The sequence below is a fragment of the Drosophila eugracilis genome, unplaced genomic scaffold (assembly GCF_018153835.1).
Source record: "Drosophila eugracilis isolate 14026-0451.02 unplaced genomic scaffold, ASM1815383v1 contig_1781, whole genome shotgun sequence".
NCBI classification, from domain to species: Eukaryota; Metazoa; Arthropoda; class Insecta; order Diptera; family Drosophilidae; genus Drosophila; species Drosophila eugracilis.
This window is the reverse complement of record NW_024572623.1, coordinates 813,461-827,654: the sequence shown is the minus strand read 5'-3', so window position 1 is coordinate 827,654 and position 14,194 is coordinate 813,461. Positions and strand designations below refer to the sequence as shown.

The 14,194-nt window shown below is 44.9% G+C and overlaps 3 protein-coding genes across 3 annotated transcripts; all 3 read right to left on the bottom strand.

Annotated features, from left to right (window-relative positions):
- Positions 1 to 3,877: 3,877 nt before the first annotated feature.
- On the bottom strand, positions 3,878 to 5,711 carry LOC108111366. The gene is made up of 2 exons (XM_017220799.2): positions 5,304 to 5,711; positions 3,878 to 5,149 (listed from the first exon to the last, which is right to left on the bottom strand). The coding sequence occupies exons 1-2, from the start codon at positions 5,628 to 5,630 to the stop codon at positions 4,322 to 4,324; spliced, it is 1,155 nt and encodes a 384-aa protein (XP_017076288.1). The 5' UTR covers positions 5,631 to 5,711; the 3' UTR covers positions 3,878 to 4,321.
- A 38-nt stretch (positions 5,712 to 5,749) lies between these two features.
- Positions 5,750 to 10,688, bottom strand: LOC108111364. Its single transcript, XM_017220797.2, is given in 11 exon segments — positions 5,750 to 6,237; positions 6,297 to 6,577; positions 6,642 to 6,831; positions 6,897 to 6,981; positions 7,041 to 7,362; positions 7,414 to 7,697; positions 7,752 to 8,408; positions 8,474 to 9,026; positions 9,103 to 10,015; positions 10,326 to 10,436; positions 10,439 to 10,688. Coding segments are annotated over 11 exon segments (3,756 nt in total). The 3' UTR covers positions 5,750 to 6,127.
- Positions 10,689 to 10,733: 45 nt separating this feature from the next.
- Positions 10,734 to 13,900, bottom strand: LOC108111369 (myosin regulatory light chain 2). The gene is made up of 3 exons (XM_017220801.2): positions 13,776 to 13,900; positions 12,869 to 13,111; positions 10,734 to 12,714 (listed from the first exon to the last, which is right to left on the bottom strand). Exons 1-3 carry the CDS (start codon positions 13,776 to 13,778, stop codon positions 12,292 to 12,294), a joined length of 669 nt encoding a protein of 222 aa, XP_017076290.1. The 5' UTR covers positions 13,779 to 13,900; the 3' UTR covers positions 10,734 to 12,291.
- Positions 13,901 to 14,194: the final 294 nt, after the last annotated feature.

Here is a 14,194-nt window from a genome sequence, read left to right as displayed (position 1 = left end):
AAAATCTGAATTCTTAAAAATTCTCTGCTTTCAGTGTAACAGACGATAGTGGCAGCTGTTGCCTCCGCCCGGCGGACGATTTGAATTGAGCCAACTAATGGTCGATGTTTGTTTGTTTTTGGCCAAGTTAAAGCGCTCGCCGCCTCGAGCGGAAAGTGCAAGCCACCGGTGCAGATGCAGCTGCTCTTCTACCATTTACCGATTGTTAGTTTAATTGCAATAATGGACGACTCAGCGGGGGGCAGTCCGCATCATGGGACTGGGGAATTTGGGTTAGTGTGTGCGGTTTTGGCAGCAACAAGTTGGGGAGGAAATCGCATAAAAGACGAGCTTTCTACAGATGCTGTACCCAAAACTATGCCTTTAATACAAGAATCTCCAATCGGTGGCGTATGATTTTACGACTATTTATGATGCAACGGTGGGAAAGGCCTTAGAAATCTTTCTGCTTCAGTTTTGCATAGCTTTTGGGTGGGCTGCACTTCGGGTTTCAACCCAGTCTCAGCTAATTAGCTTAATTACCCAATGCCAGAGGCGGATTAATTTCACTGGCGGCAAACGGTGAAAAATGTTGGTTCAAAAACAAAAGCGGGCAAGTGTTGACTCCACACTCCCATCGCTTGGCATGCACAGGGAAAAACAGAGTAATTTGCAAATTGATTGAACTTAAGAGATAGTTTTTTAATTTGACGAAACTGTAAGCCTTAGAAGGATCCAGTCAGGACTATAAAGCCTTGGAAATACGTGAAAAGATACAACTTTTGATATAAAGTTAAGAAAATAAAACAGTTTATTTAGATAATACTTTATTGTTTTCGGTGTGGCGGAATATGAGCCAGAATGAGCCGAGATCGACGGGAACTGATTGGAGCAAACCATTGCCAGCGCCTTGGCCAAAAGATTCGGCCTCGGGGCAAACGGTCTATCTGCATGCATGTAGACCAAAGACCCGAGTTCCAAGAGCCCGAAAATTGCGCCACCTTCACGTGTTGCGCGCAATTGGAAGACGCTCCACAAACTGTAACCAAAGCGGAGCAATTAACGAGCTCCCACAAAGGTGAGTGGTATCTGGCAGGGCATTTTCCGAGGGGTTCGGAGATCGGGGGTCGGATCGAGCCCATTTATTCGCGGCAAGTTGTGTGCGGCATTTGCATTTAGCCGGCTTAACAGGGCGTTAAGCTTGCGACACGGTCATAAAAATACTGGTACATCTGGCTAAGTTAGCGTACTCATCTGCCGTAATCCGAAGTACCAGGGGGGCCCTGGAATTGGATTGGGTGTTAATAAGTCAAGGTCCCCGGCAATGGTGCGGTGCCATCTGTATCTTTATCTACGGAATGAGTAGTCCCACATGGTCACAGATCTTCCTCTTCCTTTCTAAACGCATTTCACTTTTCGCCAACGCAGCGGCCGACAGGTGTGCAAATATTTGCGAGAAATTGTTAAATGGGGGACAGGAAAAAAAGCAAACAGGGGCATTGGGAAACCGCTTACCAAATCAAGTAATTAACGGTTTGATTTACTAAACGCATCGGACTGTCGCCTGTTGGTTAATGGTTAATGGTAATGTTCGTTGTTCGACGCTCCACACTTCATGTTCATGTGCGAAATGTCGCCAATTTTAGGCGTTTTTTTTTTGCTATTTAGCTTTTCCATTTCATTTCGAGTGCGCCTGCGCACTTTTCACTGCTATTAGCTATTTGTCAGCTCTCTGAGGCAACTGCTTATGCCTCGAAACGCGGCTTTTCCCCCGCCAGAGACATCTGCCAATCCTGCCAATTGGCGATTTCTCTTTCGCTGGAAAAATGTGGCAATAATCGTAAAACTTTAACACAAATATTGAGCGAAGTAATTATGAGACCCACAACTAGCCGCTGCCACTTGAAAACTGCAAACTCGGCTCCTAAGTGACTCGGGATGACTGCAACTTTCAGCGAGTGGATTGATCGTTAGGATTGATCGCTTGCCCCGGTTTCTGAGCCATGACCAGATGGATGTGGCCAGGAGAAGTTGGTCAATCTGGGGAGAAACTACTCGAATGCATCTCGAAGTCTTTGGTCTGATCATCCCATGATGCACTCGTAATCCTCATGAATTCCATTACCTCATCGCCAAGTGCACGAATCTCGCAGATAAACATCACAGCAATAGTCGCAGATACAAAGATACAGATACAAAGCCATTTCCGCTGCTTGCAGCCCTTTGAATTGATTAAGCCCCCCTCATAAAGCCACTCTATTGTGGTGCATCCGCGCCTCGAATCTCTCACCTCCAGCTTCCGTGAAAATAATTCAATTTCATGCCGCATTATCCGGGGCTACCCTATGGATTGAGTTCTTATATAAGGCCCTCGAGGAAAGTACACCGATTGGTCTATGGTGCGGTTGCAACTTGCAATTAAATCAAATGAACGGCGCACTCATCACATCGATGACAGAGAAATTAGGCCCCTTCTGTGATTAAGAGGCCATACCGGTTACTCTTCCCAGCCGACAGAGAAATATTGTTGAATTATATTTTCCATTACTAATAAAACTTATCTCTGTATTAAGAGACTCAAAGATCAGTACCATTTTCATACCATTAACAATTTACCAATCAAATAGTCCAAAATACGAAAAAAGCTTTCCAGTTTCAACTTGAAAAGTAAAACATTTTTCTCAGTGAACCTACTCGGTGTCTGGGCACATCATGTGGCTGATATGCGCGGCTCCTTGACAGGCAGTTTGGCTCGGTTCGGTTCGGTTTGGTTTGGCCAGCCGTTTGACAACAACTTTCACAAACTTTTGCCAGCGATCGCGATTCTTATTACAGAATCAGGTGCGGGACTCTCACTCTCTCTTTAAGTCAGTGAACTGGCCACTTGCAACTTGGGGCACGTTCGGTTGACAGTAAAAGTAAAGCCGCGCGGGAAAAGTGAACGCAATCGAAGGCGACCCACTTCCCGACCCAACAATAAGTCGCCCCGATCTTTATCTCCATCTCTATCATTTTTCGGAGAGAGAAGGAGATGCTGCTCACATATATTTTGGGAAATCTGTGGAGAAAAGTGGGTGGCCCACAGCCAGCAGCGGTTGTCTTCTGTCTTTTGTCGGGTGTCGAGTGTCAGTCGTAGAAACAGAAATCGAACCGAAAAACTGGCCGGACAAACGCACACGCAAAATAAACCAAAAGTGGCCCAAACGAGCCATTGGCGTGACTTAATGATGCATAAATAAGCGAGCCTCCAACTACCAGACTGGGCTTGGTTAGGGGTCCAGCCGAAGATTCAGATACTGCATAGTACACCGAGAAAAACTTTGAATATTGATCCTAAAGGATTACTCTCAGGTGCATTGTTAACAGTAACTAATATTCAAACTTCAATTTTATGAAATATTTAAGCAAAAAGGATATCTTGTTACTACACCACCAAGATCACATCAATTTAGATTTTTTACTGCCAGCCTGTTACTTTTAAAACCAATCTTTTTGCCCCACAATTTTATTACTGATTTCTTTCAGTGTCCAAATCCAGCTGCCGCACGCATCTCTATCGGTGAATGCGGCTTAATTGCGCACTCTGCGGCTGCGGGACCAATCCAATGAAAGTGAGCTGGCGATCGCCGGGAAGAGAAATGGCTAAAAACAAAAGTCAGCCGCCGCCAAGATAACCAGAATTTCCAGCCAGACTCCTCTCATCCTTTTTTGGCAGTCTGTGCAGAATTTCATCGCTTTTCACTTTTTCCTGTGGGCTGAACTTTGGCTTGAGATCGAAGAGAGAGGCTTTAAGAGAAATTCCAGTATGAAGAAGAGATATTGTGATTTTTCAATAATTTAATATATTGGAAAACAACCAAAACTAAAGTTCTTCCCATCGAATAAGACTCTTTGAAAGTTGATGGCATCCTTTATTTATATCTGTTATCCTGCACGAGTATTTAAATTGTAGTTTAACTTGTAATTTATTAAATTTGGTATATTTTTGTTTAATTTATGATTAAGGGATCACTAAATATTTAAGGAACGGCATGCTTTTAAATTGCACTTCAACGCAGTATATTTTACTTGATATTTTAACCACTCTCAAAGAAACTTCACTGGCTTGCTGGCTTTCATTTCAGTTATAAATTTTTAATAGTTTATTTCGAATTTTGACTCTTCAGTAATACCATAGCACATACACGTAAAGCACGATCAACACGAACAGCAGATGGATGAGGAAGAGCTCGATGGCCAGGGTGAACAAGGCCAGAGGCTTGAACACCACATAGGTGATCTGGATGAACATGGCTTCCGGAGATCTCTTGGATCATTAATGATTATCGTCTTAGTGACTCTCCTACTCCTGTATGGTGAAGGTTAACTGCTTGCTGCGCGAACTCTCGAACCGGTTGGGTGTATGCATGCTGAGCATGGCGGATATGCCAAGTCCCAGGATGCCAAGAAGCAGGGTCACCACAAAGAGTCCTGCCAGGATGGGAGCCGTAACGAATCCCACGCAATCGTAGACCTCGCCATACTCCTGGCGTCCGTTCAGCCACGGTTGCACCTGGAAATCTGTGAGGACCAGACTCTGGATCGTCTCATTCCTTGCGGGATTCAGGAAGTTGACGTTTTCCGCGGAACAACGATACGAGAATCCCAGCGGAGCGGAGGGCAGAGTATACTCATCACCACGAGCCACTAGGACACTCTTCAGCTCCCTATACTCCACCTCCACATTGCGCAAAGTCCAGGAACCACGAACCAGGGAGAACTTAAAACGCAGCGTGCACTTCTCTCCGGAATGCATGAAGGTGATGCTCAATCGACCATATCCCTTAGCACGCTGATCATCAAAGGTGATCTGCTTGATGTGCTCCTCCAGCTTCAGGGTGTCATTCGTCAGCCGAAGTTCCAGTGGTCCATTTAAGCTCAGCACCGCCTTGTTTCCCTCGGCCACATAAATGAAACTGGCCTCAGTCTCTTCAGCACCTTCAGCAGCCTTTGGCTTCTCTTCCTCCTCGGCAGCTGGAGTAGCCTCCCTCTTGGCCAGAAAATGAGCCTCCTCCTCTCGGCTGGCCAGAATGCCAAGCACTTCCCCACGACCGTAGGTGTTTAAGGCGTCGTTGTAGGCTGACAGAATTTCGGAGTCGTCCTCTTCTCCATGTCCCGAGAGACTTACGACCTACAAAAAGAAAATGGAAATTTAAGCTTGTATACAAAGATCAACCGGCAAAAACATATACATATATTTTGAAGAATTTTATTTTGATCTCTCAGAATATTTAATTGGCGTCGCAAACATATATGTGGCACCATTTTTGTGCCCTCTAACTCACCTCGATGTTAGCATTTAGACCGAACGGTTCCGCTGCGAGACTCCTTTGTGGCAGATAAGTCCAGGCTCCACTCTTGACGAGATTCTGGAACATGGGATACTTGGTTCCCTCAAGTCGATTGGTTGAGTTCCGCACAAAGACCACAATTGCCTTGGCCTCGGTGAAGAGTTGCGTCAGCGGCAGTTCCCTGCTGTTTGATTCCACCAAAGCCTGGGACTGTAGACCAGACACCCTGGAATGACCCCATAGAATAAAAGGTCCACTTATGGATGCACTGCAGCTGCCGAGTGCCAGGCACAGCAAGGTCGCAACGAGAATCAGCTGCATTCTGGAGTTGGATGCAAATGTGCGTCTTCACTGGGGTCTCTAACACCAAAGACTGCCTGGCCTCGATTGAATGAGGGATGTATGTATATACTGAAAAATCGATTGGGCAAGACTCATGCGCAGAAATAAACTATGAGTGGTGGGTCTCGATTGGTGGTGGAATATGCTCGAGTCCGGATATTGTAGGTCAGTTCTCCTGAGTTATGTTGCGATTGTAAATCCACCACCAAGTTGGTCCCACGTGTTTAGGTAACGTATCTTTACTTTCAAAAACTTTGAAACACATTGGTGAAGGAATTTCGAGTTATTTTATAAAAATTCAAATTGTTTTGTTTTTAATTAGTCAACTCTGTTGATGGAATATTTACAGAAATGATTAAATTAGTTTCTCTTGAACTAAGCCTTTAATTTACAGATTTCTATGCTCTAGCCTAATGACTACTGTGTTACTTAAATTGGATTTGAGTATTTAACAAAGAAACATTACGTTTTAAATTTTAGACAAACCTAAGGGCTAAGCCGATGACTATTAAAGCTAAAACGAAAGGCTTTGGTTCAGTTGGAGCTGAGTTTGAGGAATAAAAGCCACCCTTGAAGTTCTTGGTACCTGTTGAACATAAAGGAAAACTCAGATTTATACTTAGTCCCCAAATCATATGAACTTACGTTTCTCATTGGTATCTCTTACACCGCAGGTGCGGTAAGAGATGGTTGCCTTTCGTTTTTGGTTCACATAACCCGGAATGAACAGACTAGGGGCATCCAATCTCCCTGCGGCAATCAATCGAGACATATCCAACTCCAGTCGGTGGGCCAGCGGACCCTTAAAATGTATGATCATCTGGATGCAAGCTCCGCCATGCAGCTCCTTGGTCTTACGAGCATCCACATCCAACATCCACTCTGGGATTCCCATTACAGAACGTAACTCCTCCAGAAATTGGGCACTAACAAAATGAATTAGAGATTAGTTAACTAAGGTAGATTGCTTTTTAGTGTTAATTTACTTACACTACAAAGCGGGGCGGTTTCTGCAGGTTGATGTACTTAATCACATTGTGGTCGGGCTCAATATTTGCACAGGCAAATCTCTCGTGAGAGTGTTCTGGCCCGAAGATAACAATTGATCGTCCTATGGCTCCCACAGGAGCTTCCAAGGGGAAGTTGGAATCGGTAAGGACTACGCGTTCGCCACCGAGATCTGGTACAAATAAAAAATAAAAAGTGAAATATAACCATAAAAATTGGTGTTGAAAGAGTTCATACCTATGGTGCCCAAGCGTGCTCCCACATCTCCTACGTAGCAGCGCAAAGGGTTATCCGGACTGCACTCCTGCTCATAGAGATCCAACTAAAAGAGGAGGTCCTAGTTAGAGGGATACACTGCCTACTTATCTATAGAAAACGTACATTCAAAGGATCTGCCAACTGAGTGTAGTATGGGTTCCAAACGTAACCTCCGGCCACACATCGCGTGATTGTGGGCTTAACAGCAGCATCCACACCGACAGGATTGACAAAGATCTGCCAATTGTGATTCCTCGTGGAGTTCCTATCGTTTTTGCCGGGATGGCGTAACTTCACCTCGATCACAGTCTCCGACTGACTACCATCATTGTGGATAAGCTGGGTCATCTTAATGTAACCATAGGCATATCCAGTGGGATGATGGAAGGAGGCAATGGCTCTGAGTTCCCTGGCCTCGCTAGGACTATAACCACGCTCTAGGGTACTAAATTTGGAAATTGAAATAAGTGAAGATTATAAGACTTTGGTATCTCACCTGCAGGCCCATCGAGCATTCTTTTGTTTCTTCTGAATGACCACAGATCTTCCAATGATGCTGTTGTAGCCGAAGAGTGGAAGATTCGTGTCGTTGTAGGCATCTTCGAACTGGGTGACTCCCTCAAGTCCTCCAAACTTTCCACTCAGATCTCCCATCTCATACTGATCGGTGGTTCCCCGTTTAGCAGGCGGTGATGATTTTGGACTCACGTCGAAAGGATTCCAATGGCCATATAGAGTGGAGGCTTCGCATGGAAAGGCCAGATTGGCTTCTACAGGGGTCTGGAAAAATGAGAAAATTTATATATAATCTTGGATATGTTACCATTTACTTACTCTGTGGATGTGGTATCCTGTGTTATCCTGCAGTCCCTTAAGCTGCACTTCCACATTGCTGATATCGTACTCCGATTGCTGGGTAATCTCCACCCGACCACTGACGGTCAAGGGATCACCATTGGCATACCATTCCTTGGCAACCACTTTGCGCCGAAAATGTCCAATTATCGCGGAACAGGCCAATCGTTCGCCTCTGGCCTTAGGACCACTATCCTCATAGATGACTAAAGATTTACCTAAGATTCCATGTCTTCCAGAGAGAGGAAGGTTACTGTCAACAAACATCCTTCTGCTGATTTTCTGTGCAACCCTTCTGCCTCCTGCGATAGTGAGTGTTCCCAGCCTGGAATCCATGGCTCCTAATCTGCACATGGATGGCAAATTGGGTCGGCAAAAGTCGTCGACACTACGATTGCCCCAATCCACTCGGAAGGGATTAAACACGGGTCCTGCGGATATGCAACGCTGCTGCCAATCGTAGAAATCCTTTCCAGGCGCGTTGTTGTGGATTGCCCAGCGGTGATCGGTGGTTGTGTTCTGTGTGGATCCATCCGCTTGGATAAGGTATTCAAAGAGGACGGTGGTATCCTGCCAAGGCTGCTCTGCCGGTTGGCGGAATATGACACGACCCACCACAGGGTAGCGGAACAGAACCTGAAAAATATTTACATAAATGTATTGATAAACAAGGAAAATATAAAATAAGTTTATTCACTAACCTGAGCTGTAACCATGTTCTGCTGGTAGACCCCATTCCGCTGGTACTGCCCAAGGCTGGAACAACCCCAAATCATCTTTGTAATGTTGGATACATCAGATCTGTTGAAGGTGTATATAACCAGGCTCCTTTGGGCTATGCTGTGACGTCCTTGAAGGGGTAAAAAGACATCCCAGTAAAGGCCATTTAGCTCAGAGCTTGTTCCTGGCAAGACGTACTGATGCCAGTAACCTTTATTGCGTCCCTGCAGCTTTCCAGAGAGGTCACCCACGGGATACTGTTCCTGCGTTCCATAACCGGGAGGGGGTATGTTTTCATTTATCTCTCGGGGATTATGCATCTCTCCGGTGGTCAGGCAGTAATCCTCTCGACCCATTCGTTGTGGCACTGGGGGTAGACTGTGAATCCGGAAGGCCGCCACATCTTCGGCAAACTTGCGACTCACATGCTGGGAAAGCGGTGCCCCCAAAGTGAAATTAAGAAAAGTTGGGTCGAATTTGGAGCGCTGAGTAAAAGTTACTTCTCCTTTGACACCGCCAGAATTGATGAAAGTTCTGCGGTTGGAAAACATATAGTTATAAAAAATATAACAAAATGCGATATATAGAACCTCAATAAAGTCCCACTTACTTATAGGTCAATGGCTGAACATGGCGAACCTTGGTGCAAGCCAGGTAGGAATCCGGATGCTGATTATCGAAGAGTACAAGGTACAGAGTTCGGTGTGGAATAGTAAGATCCGAGGGCAACAGGGCCAGCTGAGCATCCCTAAAAACACTTCGTTGTGGTGAACGAAGGGCATTTTTGGCCACTCCTATCCTTCCAAGACGGGCATCCAGATCACCAATTCCGTTACCTGCTCCACTACCTTGAGGATCAAAAACCAGCTGTAGGAAGTTGCAGTTGTCCTCCGTTCGATGATGATCATGTTTGAAGATATCTGTCACGAATATCTTCCAATGGTGCTGGGTGAAAGGCCCAGCTTGACTTCTGTCTTCCTCCAGTGCCGGTGGTTGTTCTCTAATGTGGTATAGATCAGAGTAGATCAATGTATCACCAACAGCGCCTTCTGCGGGGGCCAACCAACGGAAGTGAACAGATCCGGCTATGGGGGTGTTGAATCGTGCTTCCGCCATGTGCTCTACGGAACTTTGAATAGTGGTAATGGTGGCGCAAATCCGGGAATTAGAGTTAACCTCTGTGAGAACCAGAGACTTGCCCCAAATCCCTCGATCTCCGATAAGCTGCATGTTGCGCTCCCATGTAGCCGTCTCATTGCCAGGAAGGACCAGGTATTCCAGGTCATCATCAAAGGTTAAAACTTGCGATCCCAAACGACTCAGCTCGCAACGTTCCTCGGGATCGGTGTTGGAGTAATCCACGGGAAATCGGCGAACTCCCCAACTCCACACCTGGTCGGGATACTGCAGAGTGGCCTCCAATTTGGCCTTGATCTCCACAGTGGTGTCATTCATCTGCCGAAAAGTAATCTCTCCATGCAGACCCCTTTGCGAGATATATGCGATCAGATGCTGTGCAGCAGCTGAGAGGAGCAAAAAGAGAGTGAGAGTGAGCAATCCAGAGTATGGTGAGTAATCACAAAAGTACACAGAAAAAAATATACCAATACCATATTCTATAATCTATAAGTATTATCCAAATAAATAATCAGATCACTCTCCGTTTATACGGATATTTAATAGACACATAGATCCGTTAACAATGAACTAATATTAATTTTTTTCCAGTGCAGTTGAGAGTGTGGTGGGAAATGACAGACACAGCCTGAGATACTTTCGATTTCTTTAGCCACGCAAGATCTGCATACAATGAAATCGATTCCCAGCACTTACCTCCACTTATTAGTGATGCAATCCAGCAGACCGAAGTGAACCAGAAAATGTGTTCCGTTTGTGCCATGGTTCTGGTTTTCCCTCCTGGAATAACCAGATTACTCCAAAAGTACTGTTAATATGAATGTGGCAATCGTGGCTGACTTTCACATCGTAGTGCGCATGCGTGCGCCTCGAAACTCGACTGGAAACTGGTCGCTCGAAGGTTTCAGTTTCGGTTTTGGCCATCGGCTTGGCCAAGTGTGGGGAGTTTCCCACTGCGATCGGCTGCTTTGTTGGCTCCTCAGCTTTATCGGTGGTTTTGTTTTGACCTGGAACTGGTTTCCGGCATGGCTCAGCTGAGTCAGAAATCGTAAGGTCCATACCCCCAAAGCCCCTTCCCTGAGAAAGTCAAACTTCAGTGCTTAGTTGTTTTTTCAAGACGACTCGCTTATGCTTTATTTCAAGACTTCGTCATCGTATCATCATCTAGTTATGTTGTATAAAAACAGTTACTTGTTTTCCTTTTTTTGTTAGATCGTTTTGTTAATATTTCTGACCGGGTTAAATTTTTCAGAATTTTCTCATCTTGCCGTGTATAGCTTAATTTATACTGAAGTAAAGATTCGATTCGCATTTAACAACTTGTTGCATGTTGCATTTTGAAATGGATTGGTGTGTATGGTGTATAGTGTGTGCTCGTGTCGAGTGTTGAGTGCTGGGTGTTAGTACATAGTATATAGTATAAAGTGGCTTCTTCCGATCAGCCTAGGTACTAGTGGTTATGGGTACCTTATTCAAACTAATTTCCTCCCCCCACCCCTGTACGACGCGGGGGAGGAGGACCCTCCTCGAAGCTTTGAAACGCATTAACTAGAAACACTGGATTGGTTGTTTGATCGTTTCATCATATTTCAGATATCATTTTGGGTTGTTGTTGTTTTTTTGGGTGGTTTATAACGCTGATAGTTCATAGGAAGAAAGTTGTGGTGAGGGTGGTTAAGTTATGTAAATTCGCAATAAACAATTTGAGTGAATGAACTTAATGTTTCTCTGTTATTAGCCTAACTCTCGATAACTTGCAATAATATTGATAACTCATAATTGATAATCGTAATTGATATTGAAATTGAAACTAATTAACGAACGATAGATATGTATAACGATAAATATTGTGTTTATAGAAGGATAAATATTTGGCTCTCAGTTAAATGTCCCTAACAATAGTTTTCTATAGGTTTGCCTCTCTCTCTCCTGGTCCTGCGAGATTTAACGAACATAAAAACTCACAAAACTCATAAAACTTGCTTAAAATTCATATTCATATTCATAATCAAATTCAACACGCGGGCCCAGGCCTAACGAATCCGGCCTGGCTGCCCATCAACATCATCTTATCCTCGTTCTCCCTACATCTTCACATCCTCATTTTGATTTCGATCTCGATCTAGATCTGGTATTCATCTCTCTCTGGTGTACTGGTTCTTCAACGGACAGCGATTAAAATAGACACGGCTTGGTTGTTGTTTTTAAGTTTTTTTTTGTTGATTTTATAGGTGTTTTAAATAAAATAGATAGCATTTGTTTTATAAATTTTACGTGTAAAATTTAACAGTAAATCAACTAGAAAACTAACGCGTCAGTTCTTGCCGTGACAGTGAACGTGATCGTAAGTATCCCTAACTATGATGGACAGATACATGGTAAATGGTTCTGATCGCTACCAAATGTTGCTGAAGAAGTTCATTTTCAGTTTCAGTTGTGATCGGATGTTGCTGATCATGTTGGTGATGTTGTTCTTGGTACTTGGTTCTTGGATCTTGGTGATGGTTAACAAAAGAGATTACAAGATACTGAGAATCTACATATGTAAACGAGCGTTTCTTTTAATTACGTTTATTATTACTGATTTGACTGATTGATTTAACGTTCTGATTCTGGCTGTAAAATGGATGCTGAGTTAGAAGTTAGGATGTGATCGGTTGCCTTAGGCGGCCTCCTCCTCCTCCTCTTCACCCTTGCCGGTGAGCATCTCGATCAGGGAGGCGGTATCGATCTGGTTCTTGTCGTCGATCACCATCTGATCGTAGGCATCATCAACCTCCTTCATGGTGAACTTGTCACCGAAGTTCATGAGCATTTCGCGGAATTTGTCACCGTCGATGAGACCATCGTTATCGAATGTTTTGAAGGCAGCAATAACAACTTCGTCTTCATCGTTGGCACCGGAGGTGGCCATGCGGTTGGCGAACAGGGTCAGCAACTGGGTGAAGTTGATTGGACCTGAGGCCTCTCCCAGCATGGCGTCCAACTCCTTGTCGTTGGCGATCTTGCCGACGGAGTCGAAGGCAGCGCGCAGATCGTTCTTGCCAATAATACCGTCCTTGTCGGCATCCATGAGTTGGAAAGCCTAATCGATCCCACACAGAGATAGAGAGATAGAAAGAAAGAGTGGGTTGGTGACTTTGTCCTTGACAAGTGCGATAGATGGTCGGATGATTGGATGATGGGATGGGCTTGGAGCGGTATGAAGTGGGTTGCTATATGTATTTCCCAAAACTCACCTCCTTGAACTCGGCGATCTGCTTCTGGGAGAACACAGAGAAGACCGAGGAGCCAGCGCGCTTCGACTTCCTGGAGCCGCGGGATCCGCCCGACGCTCTCTTCGAACCAGTGGCAGATGCGGCCGGGGCAGGAGTGGCAGCTGGTGCTGGGGTTGCTGCCTCGGATGCGGCCTCAGAAGCGGTTTCGGAAGTACCTCCCTCTTCCTTGGTCTTCTTCTTCTTAACCTTCTTCTTCTCATCGGCCTGCACAAAGAAAGTAGGGTTTTATTAGTAAGGGAATGGGTTTATAGGTATGGTTACGAAGTCGGTAGTCGGGTCGGTCAAGTGGTCTGCATTTGAATGAATTTCAACAAAAGTGGAAATTCAGATCTTGAAAGTTCCAACTTAGAAGGATCTGTAAGTCCTCGATTCATTTAAAGGATGTTTAATGGAAGGTTCTCCCCTAATCTGTCATTAGAATTACTTTTTCTAAAAGTTATCCATCGGAAAGTTTTCCATTCAGAAGGGGCCACCTCCTTGGGAAGTTTTCCTCGAAAAGGCCAGAAAATATGTATCTAGGGCGAAAAGTTTTCCACTTGGCTATAAATAAACCGGACGCATATTACGTAAGCTCTCCGCCGTGCGCCACTCGTCGTCTCGCTTGCTCATCGACACGGATATCGGATTACGTTACTGACGCGTAACACTCGGATCGATCCATTTATAGAATTTTCTGCACTATTCTCACTATATAAAAGGTGAATCGGGGTCACCATGGAGTTAGAGTTCACTTTATATTGATATCTTCTTAGTCATTCTCAAATGCAAATAATTCACTGCACTGCTAGGCATTATCCTTGCTGCATATATCCAGGCACTGGGGTCCAGTTCGGGTCAGTTCGGCTTTTATTCCGGGACGTATCCTTACCATGGTGCTGAACTTTGATGTGTTGTCTAATCGAGTCGAGCCGTCAGAGCACACTGAATCTCTGGCTGATTTTATCGCCAAGACAATGATGTTTTAAGAGCTCGGAGGAGCTCTGCTTCTTCCACCCATTGGGGCCATTCGTTGCGGATTCGGCAATCTTCGGGGATCTTCGGATGCCATTCCCTGTATCTGTATCTGCAATATTCGTGATGCCTTTTTTAGTATCTGCAAGGCGAGGTCCGCCCAGGCGATCGGCGGGGTGCTGGCGGCCATATCTATATAGATATAGCTTTAGCTGTAGGGGTATAGCCATGGGGTATAGCCTATGGTGTAGCTGTATCCGAGATGTTTACTCATCGGGCGCTGCTCTAATCAAAAATCTAATTTTAAAGGCAGAGAAATGCTTTTCGGCGTTGGCT